At 42.7% G+C, this 19554-nt stretch overlaps 1 protein-coding gene across 10 annotated transcripts in view; it reads right to left on the bottom strand.

Annotated features, from left to right (window-relative positions):
- Nucleotides 1-19554, bottom strand: part of KMT2C (lysine methyltransferase 2C) — a 189773-nt gene that overhangs the window by 23813 nt on the left and 146406 nt on the right. For 9 of the 10 annotated variants that reach the window (XM_040085195.2, XM_040085205.2, XM_040085223.2 and 6 more), the window contains 13 exons: nt 15757-15861; nt 15352-15399; nt 14059-14196; nt 13840-13872; nt 13638-13757; nt 11460-11598; nt 10982-11196; nt 10791-10864; nt 8038-8220; nt 5559-7421; nt 4211-4536; nt 1605-3421; nt 455-566 (listed from right to left, as the gene is read on the bottom strand). In XM_040085195.2, coding sequence (XP_039941129.1) covers nt 455-566; nt 1605-3421; nt 4211-4536; nt 5559-7421; nt 8038-8220; nt 10791-10864; nt 10982-11196; nt 11460-11598; nt 13638-13757; nt 13840-13872; nt 14059-14196; nt 15352-15399; nt 15757-15861 — 5173 coding nt within the window. The remainder of the gene's footprint in view (nt 1-454; nt 567-1604; nt 3422-4210; nt 4537-5558; nt 7422-8037; nt 8221-10790; nt 10865-10981; nt 11197-11459; nt 11599-13637; nt 13758-13839; nt 13873-14058; nt 14197-15351; nt 15400-15756; nt 15862-19554) is intronic. The other variant, XM_040085215.2, reaches the window with a different exon arrangement.

Below are 19554 nucleotides of genomic sequence, written 5' to 3'. Positions count from 1 at the left end.
TCTCCTCAGAAGGGATTCAAGGAGAGGATGGAACTTCCACTCCTTGGGCTAAATCTTACTTATATCCAGCATGAAATGATTTGCTGTAACACAAGGTTCCACTCTTACATGGTCACCCCCCCAGTTTCCTAGCACAACCCGTGGGAGTTGAGTCATTACCTAACTAGCAAGTGGCAAAACAAGAAAGCATCAACAGTGAACCCATGTTGGCCATGTTGACCCATGCCATTACAACTGGAACTCAAGTCTGATGCATTTGAACACCTTTAATAGTTCCTACTGCCACACTGGCTGAAGCCCTAGGAGATAATCCTGTGTTAGCATGGAACGTGAACTACATGACAGAAAGAATTGTAAGAATTTTTTTTTTCATTTCCCGCATACAGTTTCCCTGAGCTCTGTAATTTCCTTCTACATTCTGTAGCCCTAAAGAATGGTATCCAGTGTTGCCTACCTGTTCATAACCATTGGTGGCATCCCCATGTTACTCTGTGCCATGACTTTGTTGATCCCCTTAAGAGCCACCATTTTTGCTTTCATTATAGGATCTGTGATCGCATCAAAATCTGTAAGACAAAAACAGCAGCAGTGAATCACACAGCTGAACATTACAACTTACCAAATGGTAATTACTTGTTTACATTTAGTTCACGTGCAAATTTTCAGTAGAACATTAACTGCATTCCTATTTCACATTCACTGTCTTCCCCACTTTGATATTCAAGGTTAATAAGCAGTTTCATGTATCCTGTAGAAGAAGTTAGTCCAGCAACAGCTGTCCTTGTTTTCAGCCACAACATAAAACCAAAAGCAGGTCAGTCTGAGTGTCTGAGAAGGGCTCTAGACCAAATCTGGCCTATGACCCAACAGATTAATAAATTCTACTTATAGGTTTAAGACTCAGGGGGTTGTTTCTGTGATCTCAACTGGCATACCAGCACTAATGCGCTACGAGAATGGCCTCGATGGGCCCAAATTCTCAAATTTAGCGTTTCATTATCAGTTAAATGATGGCAATGGTCTTGATTTGAATGCTCAAACTGCTAGGTCATATTAAACAAGCAACCACAGTTTTTCTTAATTTTTTTTAGTACAAGCAGAACTGTATGTGATATTTCTAGGCCTTGCATAGACTGTGGATTAGTAACAGCTTTTGATAATCCCTTTTCTTGACACAATAAATATGGCAAAAAAAAAGTCATTAAAACAACAACCATAAACATAAAATTGATAGATCAAATATCAAAAGGTCAGCTACTGCACTTGATCACTTAATTTTGTTTACAAAGGATGCATTTACTCCCTATCTCATGAGAACCTGAAGTATAAGGAGAATATGTGACACAGCTGATGTGACAAACATTATCAGTAAAGCAGAGTTACCCTGATCCTGGTAATGACAACAGGAGCCACAGAGTTCAGAATTCCACCTACATGCTCAATTTCCATGCTCCCTTTGTATGTAATAAGCAGGCTGATTTTTATTATGCCACCTTCGAGCTCTACATATTTACCTGCTTCTCGCAGAGCTGTGAATTAATTATTTAACTATTTGTTGCTGCATGTTTAGAACACCAACACAGACAAACAGGACACCCACATACCAATATTGGGGAAAAACGGCTCCGAACGCTGGCGAATCATGGCTTGCATCTGTCTCTGCTGCTGCTGCTCCTGCCTCTCCTGATCCAAGAGGTCCTGCAGAAGAAGTGGCTGCTCCTCTAGCAGAAGTGGCCTCTCTCGGTTTTGTTGCTGAGCTAACGGCTGAGGGAGCATCATCTGTTGGGGACCAGAGATGCCACTGGGGCCGGGACGGTTTGGGACAGCCACAGTCTGGGTAGATGTCTGTCCTGTCCCAAAGTTATGATTAGATGACTGACCCTGAATAAATCCTGGGTTTGGTGACCCTTGAGAAAAATTATGGTTCATTCGTGGAACCATGGGCAGATTTGAATTTAAAGTGTTTTCCAAGATCTGTCCAGCAGGTGTCATGAGTGTTTGTGGAATACCTGATCCATGGTTCATTTGTGTGGGTGGCAGAGATTGAGATGGAGATCCCAGAGTTCTTGCTTCAGCACTGTCTGAGCTTTCACTAGACAGCAAACTTGAGAGGACTGGGGTGGACCCAGAAATACTGCAGGAACTTACTGCTCCCTGGACAGGCAGAGCAGATCCCTGAGCATCTGGAGTAGGCACAGTTGTAGCTTGACTGGGAACGGCAGGAGTTTTGTCAGGGAATTCTGGGTTAGCAGGTTGTGCTGGAGCCTTTTCTCCATCTTTTAACTCCACTTCAGCAGCCTGTTGAGTACTTGTGGACTCAGTATTTCCGTCACCTTTTTCATTTTCGTTCTTCTTTTCCTCTTGAATATTTGGGGAAAGTACTTCCGTTTTAATTTCATTTTCTGTAGCTGATTTCTTTGGTGGAGACTGGGTCCCAGCAGTGACAACAGTTATATCACCCTGCTCTTTCTGTTTGGGTTCTTCTGCCTTGCCCTGGATATCTAGTTTGTCATCAATGGGGACACTAAGGTCTAGTTCTTCAGTAAACATTCCCTTCTTATCCCCCATATCGAGGTCTGGGTCCGTGTATGCAATTAAATCAAATTCCCCAGATCTCAGAAGATCGTCAAGGTGAGGATCATTGGTTTCCAAATTATCTAGCGTGTCTAGTTCATCTCCTTTCCCATCCTCTGTGTCCAGGTTCAGATTTTCCAAATCCTCATCATCTAAATCCTTGACTTCAACCCCCTCAAGGTCTTTCACATCCAAATCTTTTACAGCAGGATCATCAGGATCAAGCTTTTCTTCTAGACCATCGCTCGGCGGGTTGGGAATCTGCAGGTTTGCAGATTCATCGCTCGGCGCAGACGTAGACAAAGGCGGCCCCGGGAACGCATCGCCAACCGGCTGACCCAGAGAACGCATCACCAGCGCGGGTGGAGCCTCAGGATTGATCTGATCCTGCTGGGACTGGGACATGTGCTCCAAACTCGCAGGCATCTGCAACTGGTTCGGTATTCCTTGAGAACTGTGTCTCAGCGGCTCTGCCTGTCTCGGGCCTGGGAAATCCTGCCGGGGCAGGAAGCCGGGGTGCCGCTGGTGCTGAGCTGCTGCATCCAGCACGGTGGCAGCAGCAGGATTGAAGGGCAGCCTGGGCCTCCCATCGGGAGCTCTGTGGCGCAGCTCGATGAACGCCTGGCCCAGGATGTTGTGCTGCTGGACCGGGATCCCCTGCGGGGGGAAATGCTGCGGGATCCCGGGCGCGTTACTGATCTGCGGGCTGTTCACCGCCCGGGGCACATCGATATTCAGGGATCTCCTCAGCTGCGGGGGAACTCCAGGGCGCTGCATGGGCTGCTGAGGGCCAAGGAAACGCTCCTGGCCCGAGGGTGGACCGTGGCCACCTCCTGGAAACCCGTATCTAAAACAAAGCAGGGGAGGCCAAATCATCTCTCTTCTCAGGCTCGCACGACTAATCCGCCAAAATGCTTTACACGATGCATTCGTCAAGATATTTAAATAAATGTTTTGACTAATTACACTTACATTTAAATGAGCTTTATGACTACAATAAAATAATTGCTTTAATTATGTTTAATAAACAACCTGTTTTCAATTTCAATAATAATAATAATAATGGATAGAAAACTCTGACAGTCAGAACTAACCTAGTAATTAAAATACATCTTAATGCAATCCAGAGTGAAAAAAACACAGTGTGTGGATTTAGAAATTACTGAAAGAGTAAATCCAGATCTGAAAAAATTAATTTCTGAGATGACAATGTATGTTGATACTGGTATTCATTTTACATCGTAGCATTCGCTGTAAAAATGCCACTGACAGAAGCTGATGTTTAATTCCATACTCATTAGAAATGAACTTATTCATTATTACGACATGAAAAATAAAGTCTCATCTTTTACTTTTTTTTCAGAAATGCTCCAAAAGCCGTGGATAAGACGTTTCAGGTCACATAAGTTTAACTAGTTTTGCAGTTTCTCCATTTATTTTTCTGAATTACTCCCAATAAAAGAGTGCAAAACTTTAGTGTAAAACACTCATTGTGATTTTACAGGAAAACCCACTGCACCTACAGATTTCAGGAAGGTTACCAGCTCCTGCAGATGATTTTTCATCCTGTCCAAGAAGCCCCTTTTTCTCTAACTGCCCTTGTAATACCCTGAGTTTAAGAGTTCCAGGAGCTTACCTCAGACCATGAGGTCTCATCCCCATGGCGTTCATATCTCCTGGAAACTGGGGCCTATTGAACTGCCCATCCCCAGGGAATGGCCCACGCTGGTCCTTTGGGTACATGGAGAACCTTGGCCCACCTGGAGGGACCACAGAGGACCTAATATTCCCAGGATAGGGAGGAGGAGGGCGGTTAAAGATTTGATTTAAGTTGTCTTGCTGCCAGTGCTGAAGAGGGGCTGCATGGGGAGGAGCCGCTGCGTCCTGCAAGGCCTTCTCCTGGCGAACTGCATTCTTCTTCTGCTGCTGCTGCTGTAGAATAATCTCACGGAGCTTCTGGCGCTGTTTAAAAGAAAATGAATCATTATGCTTGACACTGCAATTGACATCTTTTGAATTGTTACACTCTGCTAGGTTAAGCCTTTTGGAGGAAAGAAATCCTTCAGATGTTACAGGAAAATATAAAAAACCACAATCACCTCAGAAATGAGAAGGAGGGTCAAATCGTGCATGGTGCCAACTCAACATCCAGATATCTTGATAAAGTGTATGGTGTGCTCCCATTCTACCACTCAACATGGAAGCATCTCTCTTTCCCTTTTTCTATTCCAGTAATGCAGGCCCTTTCACCACAGGAAAAGAGCATTCTGAGGGACAAAGGTAACTCGAGGTCCACTGAAGAAAATTCAGCAAGAGGTTCTTACACCACAGCTCAGAATTTACTCTAACTCTGTATGATAAATACCACCAGTTTTCCATTAAATTCACTTCCCATCTCTCCTTCCCAACAAAAGATTGAACAGCTTTCCACAAGCAGAACGTAATTCTATCCCTCAGCAAGAGCTGTTTGCCAAACATTCACAGACAGAAACCTGAAGTGAATGTGCCTCAAGAAGAGCAGTGACCAAGGGAAGGGTTCACCGCAACACACCGGCCAACTGCAAAGTCACACATGTGGTCTGAGATCTTCGCCTGTACTCCCTCCTTCAGCCAGTGAACAAGTCACTGACAATCAGTTCCACACCTCTTTTGTTTCAGAATAGAACAAACTACCTCTAAAAATGTTTATTTTTTTCCTCAGACTGTAGCTAAAATCACTGTTACAGACCAACCACGTACATCTTCAGTGGCTTCAAATATAGCCTTTGCTTCTTTTTCTGGATCTTGTCCAAACTCCTTAAAAATTACCGGTACTTCTGTATTCTGTACACCTTGGTTCTATCCAGAAGACCAAACTAATAAGTAAATTAAGATAATTCATATCTTACACATTGTTATGCTTAATGGCGAGAAACTTCAAGTATTAACAAGAATGGGAGAAATTTCTTCTACTTCCAGAATTTAAATATGATCAGAATTCTCACCTGTCTTAACTTCTCCGTATCTGCTTGAGACATATTCATGGTATTCTGTGTATCTGTTACTCCCGTGGTGAGCGCTGGGCCAGGAACTTGCGAAACTTTGGGGAACTGCTGTCCTTGAGAAGTCATCGGAGGATTTCCGGACGCGCTGAAGGCGCCCTCGGACCCAGGCCGTGGCTGTTCGGCTGCATCGTGGGCCAGCTGGCCCGATCCAAAAGATTCTGGCTGAGGTCTTGGAGTCATTGGTGGTTGTTCATACGGGTCACGTGCTGGAGGAGCCGCACCGTGGCTAAATGAATCTGTTATTGCAGGTCCTGCAGCCCTGGGAGTTTGAGAACATGGGTCTGACGGCCTGACAAAAGTGCCCTGCAACCTGCTCTGTGGGGTCTGCAGGAAAGAATCTCTATTTGGTATCAGTCCTGGCCTTGTCATGGCAGGTCTGTTGAAACTCTCAGGAATCCCCGGCCTTGGGGTTGCTGGCTGCTGAGAGTAAGGATCACTGAGAACTGGCCGTGGTGTTCCGGGAGGTTGGGCATAGGGATCAGAATGTCTCTGGTTCGCTGGGGACTGAGCAAACAGATCTGCTGCTTGAGCAGGTCTTGGCGTTGGCGGCTGCTGCATATAAGGATCCACTGCGGCGGGACGAGGAGTTCCCGGGGGCTGGGCATAAGGATCAGCAACTGGCCGAGGAGTACCTGGAGGCTGGGAGTAAGGGTCCTGAGAAGCTGGCCTCGGAACGGGCCCAGACTGAGGGAAAGAATCGCCCTGCTGTCGCACCATCCGAGGCGGATGGGCAAAAGGCTCCTTTATGGCAGGGTGGGGAGTGAGGGGAGGCTGGCTGTAGGGATCGTTGGCCTGGTTATGGGGGAAGCTATCCACCGGCCTCGGCGTCAGAGGGGGCCTCTCATAGGGATCAACAGCAACGCGCCGGGGCGTGGCCGGCATGGAGGAGTAAGGATCTTGTGGGGACTGGGGAGGGCGCAGAGGAGTTTTGAAAGGTCCAGGGCTCCCATCCACAGGAGCAGGGGTTGGAGTCAATGGAGGCCGTGCATAGGCGTCAGCAGAGGTTACTCTCTGTCTCTGAAACGTGTCAGTCCTAGGAGCCGGCTTCGTAAATGGATCGCTGCTTCCAGCAGCCAAAGGAACCTTCCCTGACTGCTCCATAACTATGGGTGACCGTGGGACTCCCAGAGGTTTGGAGAACTGCTCTGATGGCATGACAGGCCTGGGTGTGTCTGGGGGCTTTGCATAGGGATCGCTGCTACCTGGAGATGAAGAACATGAGTCCCTGACTGGCGAGGGCCTGCTTCCCGACGGCTCCCGGGACATGGAGGACTGTGCTGCACAGGAATCTAACGGGGCAATGGTGTTCCTTCTAACAAAGTTCTGGTTGATGGGCGCCGGTCTGGGCGTTCCCACCATTTTAGCGTAGGGATCCATCGGAGAAGGAGGCCTTGCATTCGTGGAACCTGGAGAGAACATCTGCTGTGATGATGTCTGAGGAGTCTGAGACTGTGAATCGTGTACTGGGATTCGGGAGGGAGTGGGAGGTGGGGCTTGTGGCTTTAGGAACACATCATCTGAGGACGCTGATGTGGGCGCAGCAGGGAGCTGCTGCTTTGTGAACAGATCCTTATGGAATGTCTGTTGTGCAGGAGACATATTTCCATTGCCGGTCTGCGGCGTTAAGGGGCTCTGGATCCCACTGCTGGGTGTGTCTGAGCCAGACTGGCTCAGGAGCTGCTGTGAACCAAACTGCTGCTGCTGCTGCTGTTGCTGCTGCTGTTGCTGCTGCTCATTTTTCACCTGTTCAAGCTTCTGTGTGGCTTCTATTTTGGCCTGCTGCTTACTTTTTTGCCGCATTTGCTGTTTTAAAATTATGAGAAAAAAGGTTACACTTCTAAGTTTAGGGTATACATAATCTTTCTAATGACTGAATCTATAATTAAAACTTTAGGACACACCCAGTATCAGTTACAAATAACTGCAAATTTTAAATGCAATGGGAGCAGAGAATCCAGCTATTTGTGAAGTTCAATTACATTGGCGTGCATCTTGCTTGCCTAGGAGTAAGCATTTCCCAGGCTGCCTAAAGAGCATCACTGCTTTCCAGCCTTAACTTCTGGAGACAAAGGTTACAGACATGCAGCACTGGTGTGGGCTTTGAGACACCCAGCCTCATGTGAGGCAGCAGTCTACAGGACAAAGTTACTGCAATGTAATAAAAACCTACTGCACCAGCCTCCCATGCAGAGAAAGAACAACCCGTTTCTAAAACACCCAGTATTTAAGAGTCAAAACTTAAAGAAAAGTTTTTTTACAAGCAGCTTATCTTCTGATAACATCTATTTTCTTCCCAAGAAGAATGGCTGACCGCATACACTTCTACAAAGAAAGATTCAAATTGATTTTATCACAACAGATTCTGACAACGCGGTAAAAAGCAGGGAGAAAATAACAGAACACCCTAAATGCTACACACCTGTCTGAATTTCCATTCCTGCTCATGTTCCGATTCCCTCTGTTTTAATGGATCTTTAAAGAGGTCAGAGTCGATGCGTGAGCTGGGATCAATGCTATCCTGTTGCTGCTGCCTTTTCATGGAGTCGTTGGACATCTGTACTTTATTGATGCGCAAAGCAGCTCTATTATCTCTGGCTTTTTGCTGAAAGAAGAGAAAAGATGCAGTTAGACTTATTTTCTGCTGCTAAGTGTGCACGCTGCATCTGTTATTCCTACAAAATCTATCACCAAGTTATTTGTACAGCCTGTTTTAATCACACACATCCTCGTGGAAATGACATTATGCGCTTCCAAAAGAATTTCAAACAGAAAATACTTCCCACCTCTACAGAAATTCTGTGTTTAACATATACGGAAAGAACTAAGAGGTTACCAGCAATTAGTAAATTAGTAAACCTATTAGCAAAGCTTTTCTATACAGGAGAGTGTCTGCCCCAGGCACTGTGCTATGCCAAGAAATCGTTAATCCCACCAGTTTACCTTTCAAATCACATATTGGTGTGGTCTAACAACGAGAAGGCTGAGCACAGCAGATGATGTTTGGATCAATAGAGGCCACTAATGTGGAGAACTTCAGTGACAAGAAAAATACAGTCTAGTCCATTAAATGACCTCTAAAGATCTAAGTCTGTTAACAGTTAACAGTATAAACATAGGATATGGGCTTATGGATCAGGAAAAACTGTATGGAGACACAGCAATTCCTCTTCAATGAGGCATTTTACAGCCATAGTGACACTTTAAAGTATCTAATGGAAGTTTCAAAGAGCCTGTTTCACCACCAATCTAGAATGTGATTTCTTTTCTGAACCAAACCCTCACATCCTCTTTTTCACAAATTTATTTGTAGCTGTCAAGTAGGGGTTGCCTAGAGGAAAAGGCTTTAATACTTTCTCCCCCCCACCACAGAAATGAAACAGTGACATGGATGAGAGCACCAATGTCACAGCAGCAGAAAAATCACTGTCATTTTCCCCATAAGTGATGGGATTGTGCATGCTAAGTAAAGTGAAAAGCCTGGAGTGAAAATTTACTAGTACTCCTCTGAATTTCATTTCAGCCTTCACTCAATCCCTCAGGAGAGGCAGCGCAGCAGCTTCTGGTGTGCACAATGCCAGGAACACCAGCAGGAGCTGCATGGCAGGAGCACAAGGACCGTTCTGAGAGGAATTAACCTCATCTTGCTGTGTAAATACTGGTGTGCAAGAGCATACACTCTCATCCTCTACATAAAGGAAGTAAATTTTGCTGCTGACTTTTGGATACCCATCACAAGGATAGGACTGCATGGTCTAAGAACAATGAAAAATAAAGCAATCAGTAATAGAAATAACTGTGAGGTGGTAAATGCCCCCCATGTAAGTGGGCACTATGAATACTACAAAGAAGAAATCACCAAGATTAACTAGAGTATGGGCAAGATGACACAGAGGTCCAAAGGTGCTGAAATTGCAACACTGAATAAAAAGCAGAATAATGGTGATGCCTCAGTGATACAAAAGAAGAAATGAGAGACTTATTCTTTCAAGTGGAAAGGGTCTCAGAAAGATCAAGAACTCCACTTCTCACAATGTGTTTGGGCTATGATTTATCCTCTTAAGCAAGAGATAAGGGCAATTTTGAATTTGGACAGCAGAAGATGATGCACTACTGCTGAACTCTGAGTCATCAACATGCAGAGGAATGAGGTTTCTTTACTGATGGTACTACATGAAAAAAGGGCAGGTAAGGGAAGGCTAAGAGACTGAAAACTGCAAAATCCACAGAAACCTGCAAAGTGAGAATGATCATTCAATATGAAAGCTAAAGGCATTACTGCTGTGAAAAAATGAAGTTGAGAACCAGGAGAGAATGGAAGTCAAAGAAAAGTACATTTGCCAGCAATTGTTGAGAAAGTCCAAAAGAATCAATAATATAGGTTCTGAGATTTGGATGCACACAGGCTTCAGCAGAGGCTTCAATAAAGCCTAAGGGTCACCCCCTCTGAATGGCAGAAGTTCTGCAGGGTGAAATCAATGACCATGTAACTCCGGAGAGCTGCTGCAAGTACCTGTGTTCACTTAACTCAGATGTGAAGAAGGTGAATGATTTTCGAGAGAAAAATGGAGTCCTTCATGCTCCCAACAAAATGGTATCAGAAAAATGGATATCAGAAGAGTTTCCATACAAAGTGATACAAGACAGTAAGCAGAGAAAGGGAACAGCAAAGCAAGAATACAAGGAGAAGTAAATGAGGAAAGCAGAGGTGTGAGCACTGACACCTCTGGAATTGCTGGTTCAACAGCTGAAAGACTTCAGCAACTCTAACAGGGAAAAAGAGAATAGCCCAGAGAGAGGGGGTGATGAAAGGGAGAGGAATCTCATGATCAGTTGTTATCCTTCTGAAGAAACTGGTGAGATTGTGTCTAGAAAGAGGCAGAGCAAAGATGACTTGAGGCATGAATCAAATGCAGCTGAGAGGCACTGGGAGCCACAAATATTCTCATCTCAGCTGATGTCTTTAGATTGCACAGTACTAACAGAGTTTATTTCAAGACTGAAAAGCAAAGAATACAGGTAGAAGTATCAGACTTAAAAGTTAGATAACAAAGGTTTTCTTGGAATAAGGGGAACTTTCACTAAAACTAAAACTTGAGTTATTAAAAACAAAACAACACAAGCCTTTAAATGAGACGCGTTTGCTGGAAGCATGCAAATGGGAATTGTTCTTACCACATAGGGAGCCCTCTCTTGAGAGCTCGCTTTCCTCCACAGTTTAGCAATTTGCTTCACTCTTGTAGCCCAGTCTGCAACCAAAAAATGCGTCAATACACAAGGTTATGATAAATCTTACTCAAGATATTTTCAAATCAAGATGCAACAACCGCCGCAAAATATTCAACTTGAATCAGTAAATCACTCACCTGGGAATTCTTCCTTCAGGTTAGGGAAGTTGATATTTGTATAGAGAACAGGTGCTACAGTTGCCATTTCACCCAAAGCTTCTTCTTTCTCCCACTTCAGTGTGCTTCTTTGAGCATTGGACATGGTATCGCCCTCACCTTCCATGGGTGGAGCAGCTGGTGCCCATGAGCTGTTGGGATCACTCACCATTGGATTGAATGCTGGATTCTTATCCCTGACAGACCAGAAAAGGGGTTTGTTTTACAGATCGTATAAAAACAACAAAACAAACTAACCCTCCATTAACCAAGCACTCATTCTGTTTGCTATTTCAGCAGTGAACACAGTGCAAAAATACACAAGGTTTTGTGGCGGCTGTCAAGAACAAATAATATCACATTATTAGTAACCAACAACACCCTCCAGATGTTTTTGCTACTCTTTTTTTTTTTTAATGCTAAATACACCAAATATCTTTTATTCCCCATCTGGACTTACCTGGCATCAGTGTATGGCTGCTGTGCAATGGGAGAGAAGGTGCCCAGCCCACCTCCAGCAGCCAGAGCCGTGTGAGGGAGATGAGGGCTGGGGCCAATCAGGCCATTCATGAGGGGCACTCTTGGAAATGCATTCTCACCTGGAAAGGCAAAGTTTAAGTCACTCATTTAAGTTTTCAAGGGCGACTGCTTCTAAGGCAGAGGTGGGACCTTTCATCAAGAAAACGGTGAAAAACGAATTGCTTCAATATTTTTGCAGCGCTGACCTTACTTTTTGGGGAAAGATGTTATATCAGTTTAAAACCGTTCCCTATAAACCTAAAGGATTCTTTTCTACCTTAGCACATCCCTGCACAGATTTTTTTTTTCCTTGTCTAAAATATAGGGTTTTTCTCAAAAATGGATTCCCAAAACTTTTGCAGTAGCCCATGCCATGGTACTGCACTTTATATTGAGGTAATAAACTTAAAAGCTAATGGTCTTCATGCCAGATCCAAGTAGCAAGCCACAGAGAAGGTGGTTTTCAGTCCTTGCAGGATGACCACTAGCCACCTGAATTAAACATCTCCTCTGCTGAGACTCCTGAGCATTGTACCAAAGTAAGCCTCATTATCTACTAACTCCCTAATTTGTAACCAATGAAACAGATAACTCTACTCAAATGAGCATTAACATTTTCTAATTAAATGCCCAGTCTAGCAGTAGGAAGGCAGAAAATGTTATTTATTTGATTACAGTATTACAAATGTGGCACAGGCAGATGGGATTTGCAGATGTTACTACACAGAATTAACTCTGGCCTTTGGATCCCATCACCTCAGTGAGATTATAACTGCTGTCCCAGTATTTCCTTAAAAGCACAGAAGTAGCTCCCGAATCAGATGCATCTGGATGGACACTGTTATCATCCTCTCATTTTAGGAGACTGTTTCTGATCTAAAGGTTATGTAAGCTATGCAGCAACTACAGCTGTAACACAAAATTTAAGAAAATGTTACTGTGCTCATAAACACAGCGACTGTGAAGACCTGGCAGACAAACAGGGTGGAGTCAGGCCTCTGGTTTGCACTGGGTGCTCACACATCGTTATGAGAATAGAGCAATAATTTTACTTGAAATTGCTGCAAGCTGCCCCATTACTGAAGCAATTATCTCAAGGAAACGTGTGGATTATTCCACTGGAGCAGAACCAAACCGTAAATCTGAAACTTCGTTATCATGGCAGTTCCCACAGGGAGGAGCTGAACAATCTTACAGAGGTTAAATGCTGGAGCCATCCCCAAGTACTCAAGTAACTGGGAAACAGACAATGGTATCAATATTATCTTTTGCTTTAAGTCAACTCATTATTTACTTAAAACACTCTCCTTCCTGAGAGATTTTGAACTATTTAGTTTTTATGAAAACTGATCCAACAAGGAAACAAATCGCTGTTCTTCTTATGATTAATTCACTGGTCAAATCAATTTGCATAGTCCTTCTTGTAGTACCAGTATAAGAGTGGACACTCTTTACATGAGCTCATGGAAAATCCACTAGAGGTGATGTCTGATGAGAAAAGGAGCACATTCAATTATATTCACACATACTGCTTGAAAAAACAGCTCTACTGGTAACAATAATAAAATCAATCTGTCTTTTGCCTTCAGTACAAGAGCAAGATGCTGCATCAGCTCATGATAATTTTAGTAGTAATGAAGAAAAATAAAATATAATTTCCAAGATAAATTTTAAGTTTGTTTAGCTTCCTTTCTATTAGGACTAGCTAACACATTAAACTGCATTCTTGCAGAAATGAAGACTTCAGTAAATCAGCATCACACAGACTCTTGCCTTACCCTTGAGAAGGTACTCAAAAGTAATTAAAGAGTGAAGTCAGAAGAGAACACATGCTTTAACACAGACTAATTTTCAAACCATCTAGGTGTCAGTTAAAATAAAAGCACCGATATGTCAGAAAGATCTCAAGAAACTGTCCTTTTCTATTAGCAGCATTTACATGGGTGTTAATCACATACTCCCTTCAGAACAGATTTAGAATAGTTATTTCACAAATTAACCGTGGCAGATTCCACGATTTTGCGCAGCATAAGGTGTCTCCTACTTCCACATCAGCATTTTAAATGTGCACAACTCTCCTGGCCAGGCTGCTGCTCACAAAAGCACCAGAGGAACATACCTTGGCTGTGCAAAGACATGAGCTGTGGTGGGGGAGGAGGCTGTGGCAGAGGAGCTGGCTGTGTGGCTGCTGGACTCAACACAGCTGTGAACAAATCTTCGACATCCTTCCCTCCCAGCTCTGCAAAAAACACTCTGCATGAGTTGCTGGCACTGCCTGTGAACTGTGTTCCATAAAAGACAAGGAGGATCAGAACACGTACCTGGGATTTTGTACAGTTTGCCAAGAATAGCACCTGGACAAAGGAAAGGCAGCACAGGGTAAGTAATCATCAGAGGAAGCAATGAAAGTAATTACAGTGCAGCCAAGCCCAAATAGGTCTGTTACAACACAGAGATGTGTCAGTTGGGGGAAAGAAAAAAGAAAAGAGGATTTCTACTTAAGTTCTGTAGAAGAGCAAGATAACGGACAAAAGAATTACCATCTGTGACCATTTTGTCTAGTTCTGGACTGAGGATTCCATCTAACTGCTCCTCACTCAGTGGCCGTGAGCTCTGGCTGACATTCGGCTGAGGCAGAGAAGAAGGATCGTCAGAGATGGGGCCAATATCCAATCCAGCTGGAGGAAGAAAGAATATTAAATTAGAAATGAATAGCAAAATTTATTAGTATTGAATAAAGAGCATAAAGCCTGCTTCCTTCCCCTAGAATTCAGCTGTCAATTGAACCAGGACTTTCTAATATTTGAAAGGTATGGCAAAACAAAACATTGATTAGAGAAAGTAAAAAAACCTTCCCACTCTTTACCTCCAGTTTATTGCATTGTTTGAGGAATGTTAATTGAATATAATGCAACTGGAAGAACAGGAAGACTACTGAGTTTAGGTTCAGCATGGTTTCGAATGTACAGGCTTCAGTAGATAGTTCCACTTTAACTATTTTTCACATTTTCAAAAGAATCACACCAGTAGAAAACATGCTTCATCCTCATGTACCTTAAGGTTCACTTCAAATGCTCTTAACTTCCAATATTACATAAAATATTTACTGAAATGCTGTTGAAGTTTAGCCAATATAAAACAAGTTATAGAAGTTTATCTTTCAAAACCAAATCCTAACTATTACGGGTCACATCAAAGTGATTTGTTGGCATTAGAAGACATAACTCACTACATAAATTTCCTAACATTCCTCACAAGTCAATAAATCTCTCAAATGAGAAAAAGCTGGGAAAAAAGAGCTATGTCCTTTAGCATTTAAAATATATTTCTGTAATAACTACCAAATACTCCCAAATTTAAAATAATGAAGCATGCCATTCTATTTTTGTCAACCTGTCTTTTATATAAAGTGACGAACCATCATCCAGTGAAAACAAAAGGATACCGACTGCTTTAATCATGCTTTAAGATACTCACATTGATAAAAATGCTTCTCATTTACAAAATATACCACTGTGATAAAAACTACACACTACTACAGGAAGTAATATTTACAGTGGCAGCAAGGAAATGCATGGGCTTGTATCATGAAACACAAAAAACTAAGGAAAGTGTTCAAAAGCTGTAAGCAAAACTTGATGCAGGACTCTTAAAGGCAGAGTGCAGAGTTCAGAGGTCGTGTTAGACTCAAACATCACAGAGTGGAAGATGAAACATGAATTAGTGACACAGTAAAGGAGAAGTAATTTCTACACATGCAGTTCTTTCAGCTAAAACCACTAGGAAAAGAGGGCTACTGCTAACCATGGATCATCCATTGTTTAGATTCTTACCAAATGGGGAGGGTGAGTTCTCAACCTGGAAAGTGCTTAAATCAAGACCTACAGGACCCAAACCAGATAAAATGGATGATTACAACACGAAAACAAAAAAAAAAAGTAAAGAAAAAGCTGCATGCTGAAAAAAGCTACGCAGGTATGAGAGACAACGGCAGCTACATTTTATCCTCTCTTAAGCAGCAAAGCAAAGAGCCAAGTAAAAACAAAACGCTGACAAGTTTGGGCATTTTTTTGGTAGAATAAACCCAAATCCTTCCAAACCAAGGTATTCTTAAGATATGAAAATTGTATCTGCAATGACCTAGAGCACAACCTACAGATACAGTACAACAAATACATCTACAATAAAAAGGAAAAAAAAGGAAACAATTACTAGAGAGACCCTATGGACACACATACCTGAATGATCTCCAGACTTTACCAAATCATCAGAAAGTATTCCAAGAATATCATCGTCAGTATTTAAGACCTCAGACAGATCAGCTAAAGGATCGTCGGTGCTGCCTGTAGAAGATGCAATGAACAAAATCAACATTTCTACATCTCTGCTGATGTTCTGCAGCTGCAAACCCAAACCAGGCTCCGAGGGTCTCCTGTGCTGTAGTAAACTTCAAGTCCCTGGGGTCAGGGGCTGTGCTGACCAGCAGCCCCTCCCTGCCAGGACTGAGACACTGCACGTGCTGATGTTGTTCAGTCTTTTCAGAAGTGATAACGTGATCGTACTATGTGAAACAAAGGCTGGGTGATTTTCAGGAGAAAAATAATCCCAAAATCTACTCTGGACTTGCAACCTCTAAGACACAAAGGCCCATGAATGTGTAAGCCAACAAATAGGTTTTATACAGGACAGCTCACAGTAAATCTACAAAGAGTTTTTTTTTTTTTTTTAAAGGTAGTCCATTACTTCTTTTACCACCACGCTCTTTCTTAATACAGAAGCAACTAGTTACTACACACCGATAGAGAAGTGAAATCTGAAAGAAGGAAGAGTAAATAAATAGAATTTGAAGATGATACTTTTAAGATCAGAAGAAAACCTGAAGGAGCAAGAATGGCCAGAGACAAAAATGCCATGTTCGTTTGCCGTCTAGGAAAAACTGGCCTGGTCTAGCAATAAATTCTTTAATATTAAATAATAAATTCTGAATACTATTTTCTTCTTGACCTCCAATTCATTAGAGAGGAATTACTCCAAATGGCCCATCTGGTTTTATTAACTAGTTGCTTTGGACTATTACAGATGTGCAACATTTGCAAAAAATGTTTGACAAACTAATAAAAGTTGAGAAAAATATTTTTCAGTAAAACTGCAGACTGTCATGACTACATGAGCAATCACTGCCAGACCAATAAAACATGATGAGATGGTAAATATAAATTAAACAGAAAAAAGGAATTAATACAAATCATAAAATATACAGTGTGGAAAACAAATATATGGCCAAGTTGAAGAGGGACCAGAAAGCCAAAGAACACACACATTTCACACAAATACAGATGTATTTCCCATTGCTACAATCCAACTGCCCCAGGAAAGTATACAGCTTAATTCAGAGCCCGGTGCCAAGGATTTACTTCCATCATGAGGTTACTTCCCCAGCTGCTAAGTTTAACAATGAATTCCAAGTGCCTTCTGCTGATTTTCAGAGACAACCCTTTTCCCTTCTTCCACTACCAAGTCAGAACAAAAATGGTTTTTCTTCACTTTACTGTTTTCATTCTTCACTTTTGCCCTTTGTAATGCTGACAACATGAAACCACCCTAACAAAATCAGGTTTTATATCTGCCACTCAACAAGGTGGATTAGTAAGCCAGTGCAGACCAGTCCATTTAAATATACAAAAAAAATACAGCTCCTACTGATACCAGCAAAACTATTTAAAAAGTGGCCTCAAAACCACACCACTTTGCAGGCACAGTTATTTGTGTACCTGATAAAAAGTACTGTTAAATGTAAGTCTCTTCACAGAACCTAGTAATTGGGGTTTGGTGGGATGGCTTTTGGGGTTTTTTTTCATATACTTGTTTTCTTTCTGGCAATTTGGTCTAATTATGCAAGTAACTATAACACCAGGCACCACAAGGTGATGTAATGACTTCAGCTGGTTAAAGGATCGATTTTTGCCCTTCCTTAACTTTCCTCAACCCTGCTTGAAGGCAGCTAAGTATCAGGGAGAAAAAAAGCCCAGGAAAGAAGCATTGGGACTGTACTGGAAGCCTTTAATTCTTCTCTAGTATTTTAGGTTACCATGCTTTTCTCCACAGCCCTTGTGCTAGGGAACAGTCCCTAACAATTCAACTTCTAATGTGAATATAAATATATTGTGTAAGTAAAGCTCAGGTGAAAAGACTGGGAAGAGCTCAGGTGAAAAGGTGAAGCGTTTAAAGATACAAAGTTTACCACCTGCAGCTACAAACTGGCCATGAATAAATTCAGGTTTCAAATTTGAGGGTCTCTTAACTATGAAGGAAATCAAATTCCACAGTGGCCTTCAGATGAGATAGGCTGGAAAAACCATCCTGCTTTCAAACTGGAGTTTGTCAGGTCTATAAAAATACTTGAGTGCTGGTCACAGCAGAGGGGTAGAGTATATAATCTATAGAACTCACACAAGACATCTAATCTAAAGCATGTTTTTACATTTTTTTCTTCTATTTTTTCCCTGTTTTAATTCCATGTGTGTTAAATATTATCCTGGAAACAACAGAATCACTTGAGTCAGCGGCTTCAGATCACAATCAAATAGCTGGTTGACATCTGCTGCCAAACAAATAGCTCAATACTGCTCATTAATTTGACTCTTTTCAGAATGGAGATGAAAGCCAAGACAAAGCAAAAAGGAAAATAATTTGCTTGTAATGCTGGATTCTCTAAGAGAGTACAGTTCTAATGCTATCTTGTGATCTTGATCCCTCAAAAGCAGTTATTTATTTATGAAGTTCTAAAAATCACAAAAATGCCTCTCCCAAGGCTGAAGCCATCCCAAGATGTTTAATCATACAGCAACATTTCTAGTTATGAAATGTCCCAGCAGCACCTGAATTAGTTGCAGAGACTCAGACAACTCCTCTTCTTTTGCCTAGGAACAATTTCTTTGGCATTCTCTGGAGACCTCACTCGAACAGATGACTTTTTCAGCACTTCCAGAAAAAAATACACTGAATTTAAGCTATTTCAAACTGAAGAAAAGGTCACATTGCCAGATCCTTCACAGAACACACCTCATCAAGTGGCTTCTTTTTCATCAGGGACACACAGGTCAGGAAACTCAAGAGAGAGGCAGACAGTCCTCAGAATGTAAGAGATCTAAATCAACATCTTCAACTTCACCTATGAACACAGTGAGACCTGTGAGCAAATCTGTGCACTCTGCTCCAGCACTTGGAAGTGATTTTAAGGGTCGGTGCCATGCACAACAGAGTGCACAGAGTGCCACGTGTTATAAAAACACAGGAAAGGTGAGTTTTCTAACTGAAAATAAAACCAGCCACCTCTCTGCCAGACAAAAAGCAGGGCTGGGAGCCTAAAGCTCACTTCAGTCACAGTTTCTAGAAATTAACAGTGAACAAAGGACTCCCAAACTCCTCTTCTGTCCAGCTCTGCCACCCTTAACCAAGGAGTGGGGACAAATAAATCACAGAACACGTCCCTGAAATGCACTGTCAGCTCAGGAGCAGCTGGAGCACCTTGCTGCCCTCCCCAGCAGAGCTGGAACCTGCTGGAAAGCAGAGCAGGGTCACTTCTTTAGAGGCTTCAGAGCTCTCTGGAAGATGAACAAACATATCTAACTCTTCATCCTGGGATTATACAAATGGAGTTTCCAAGAGAGGAACATTTTCCTTGTGGAAAAGACCTGTGCAATTAAGGAAGGACTCTCAGAGGAGTCAGCAATCCTTGTGGGAAGTGGCACCGTAGGAAAAGAGCACAGTTGGTGACAACACAGTCCTGCAGCCCCCCAGTGCAGGAACAAACAGTTCATGTTGTTCCTGCTCCACAGCCAGGTGTGTGTGGAAATGATGAAAACATCACAGGTGCCCTGGGACACTGTTCTCATCTGCAGCTCCTCTGCAAGTCCAGCCAGAAGGGAGCTCAGAAATCAGCCAGTGAATCAGGGCCTCTCACACAAGGGGATGCTATTGTGGAAATAACTTGTCCCACGAAGTCACAGGCCAAGAGTTCAGAACTGATCACTACT

This window comes from Hirundo rustica, chromosome 1, assembly GCF_015227805.2.
Source record: "Hirundo rustica isolate bHirRus1 chromosome 1, bHirRus1.pri.v3, whole genome shotgun sequence".
Classification (NCBI taxonomy): Eukaryota; Metazoa; Chordata; class Aves; order Passeriformes; family Hirundinidae; genus Hirundo; species Hirundo rustica.
Note: the sequence above shows the minus strand (reverse complement) of the source record. Positions and strands in the feature narration are given on the sequence as shown.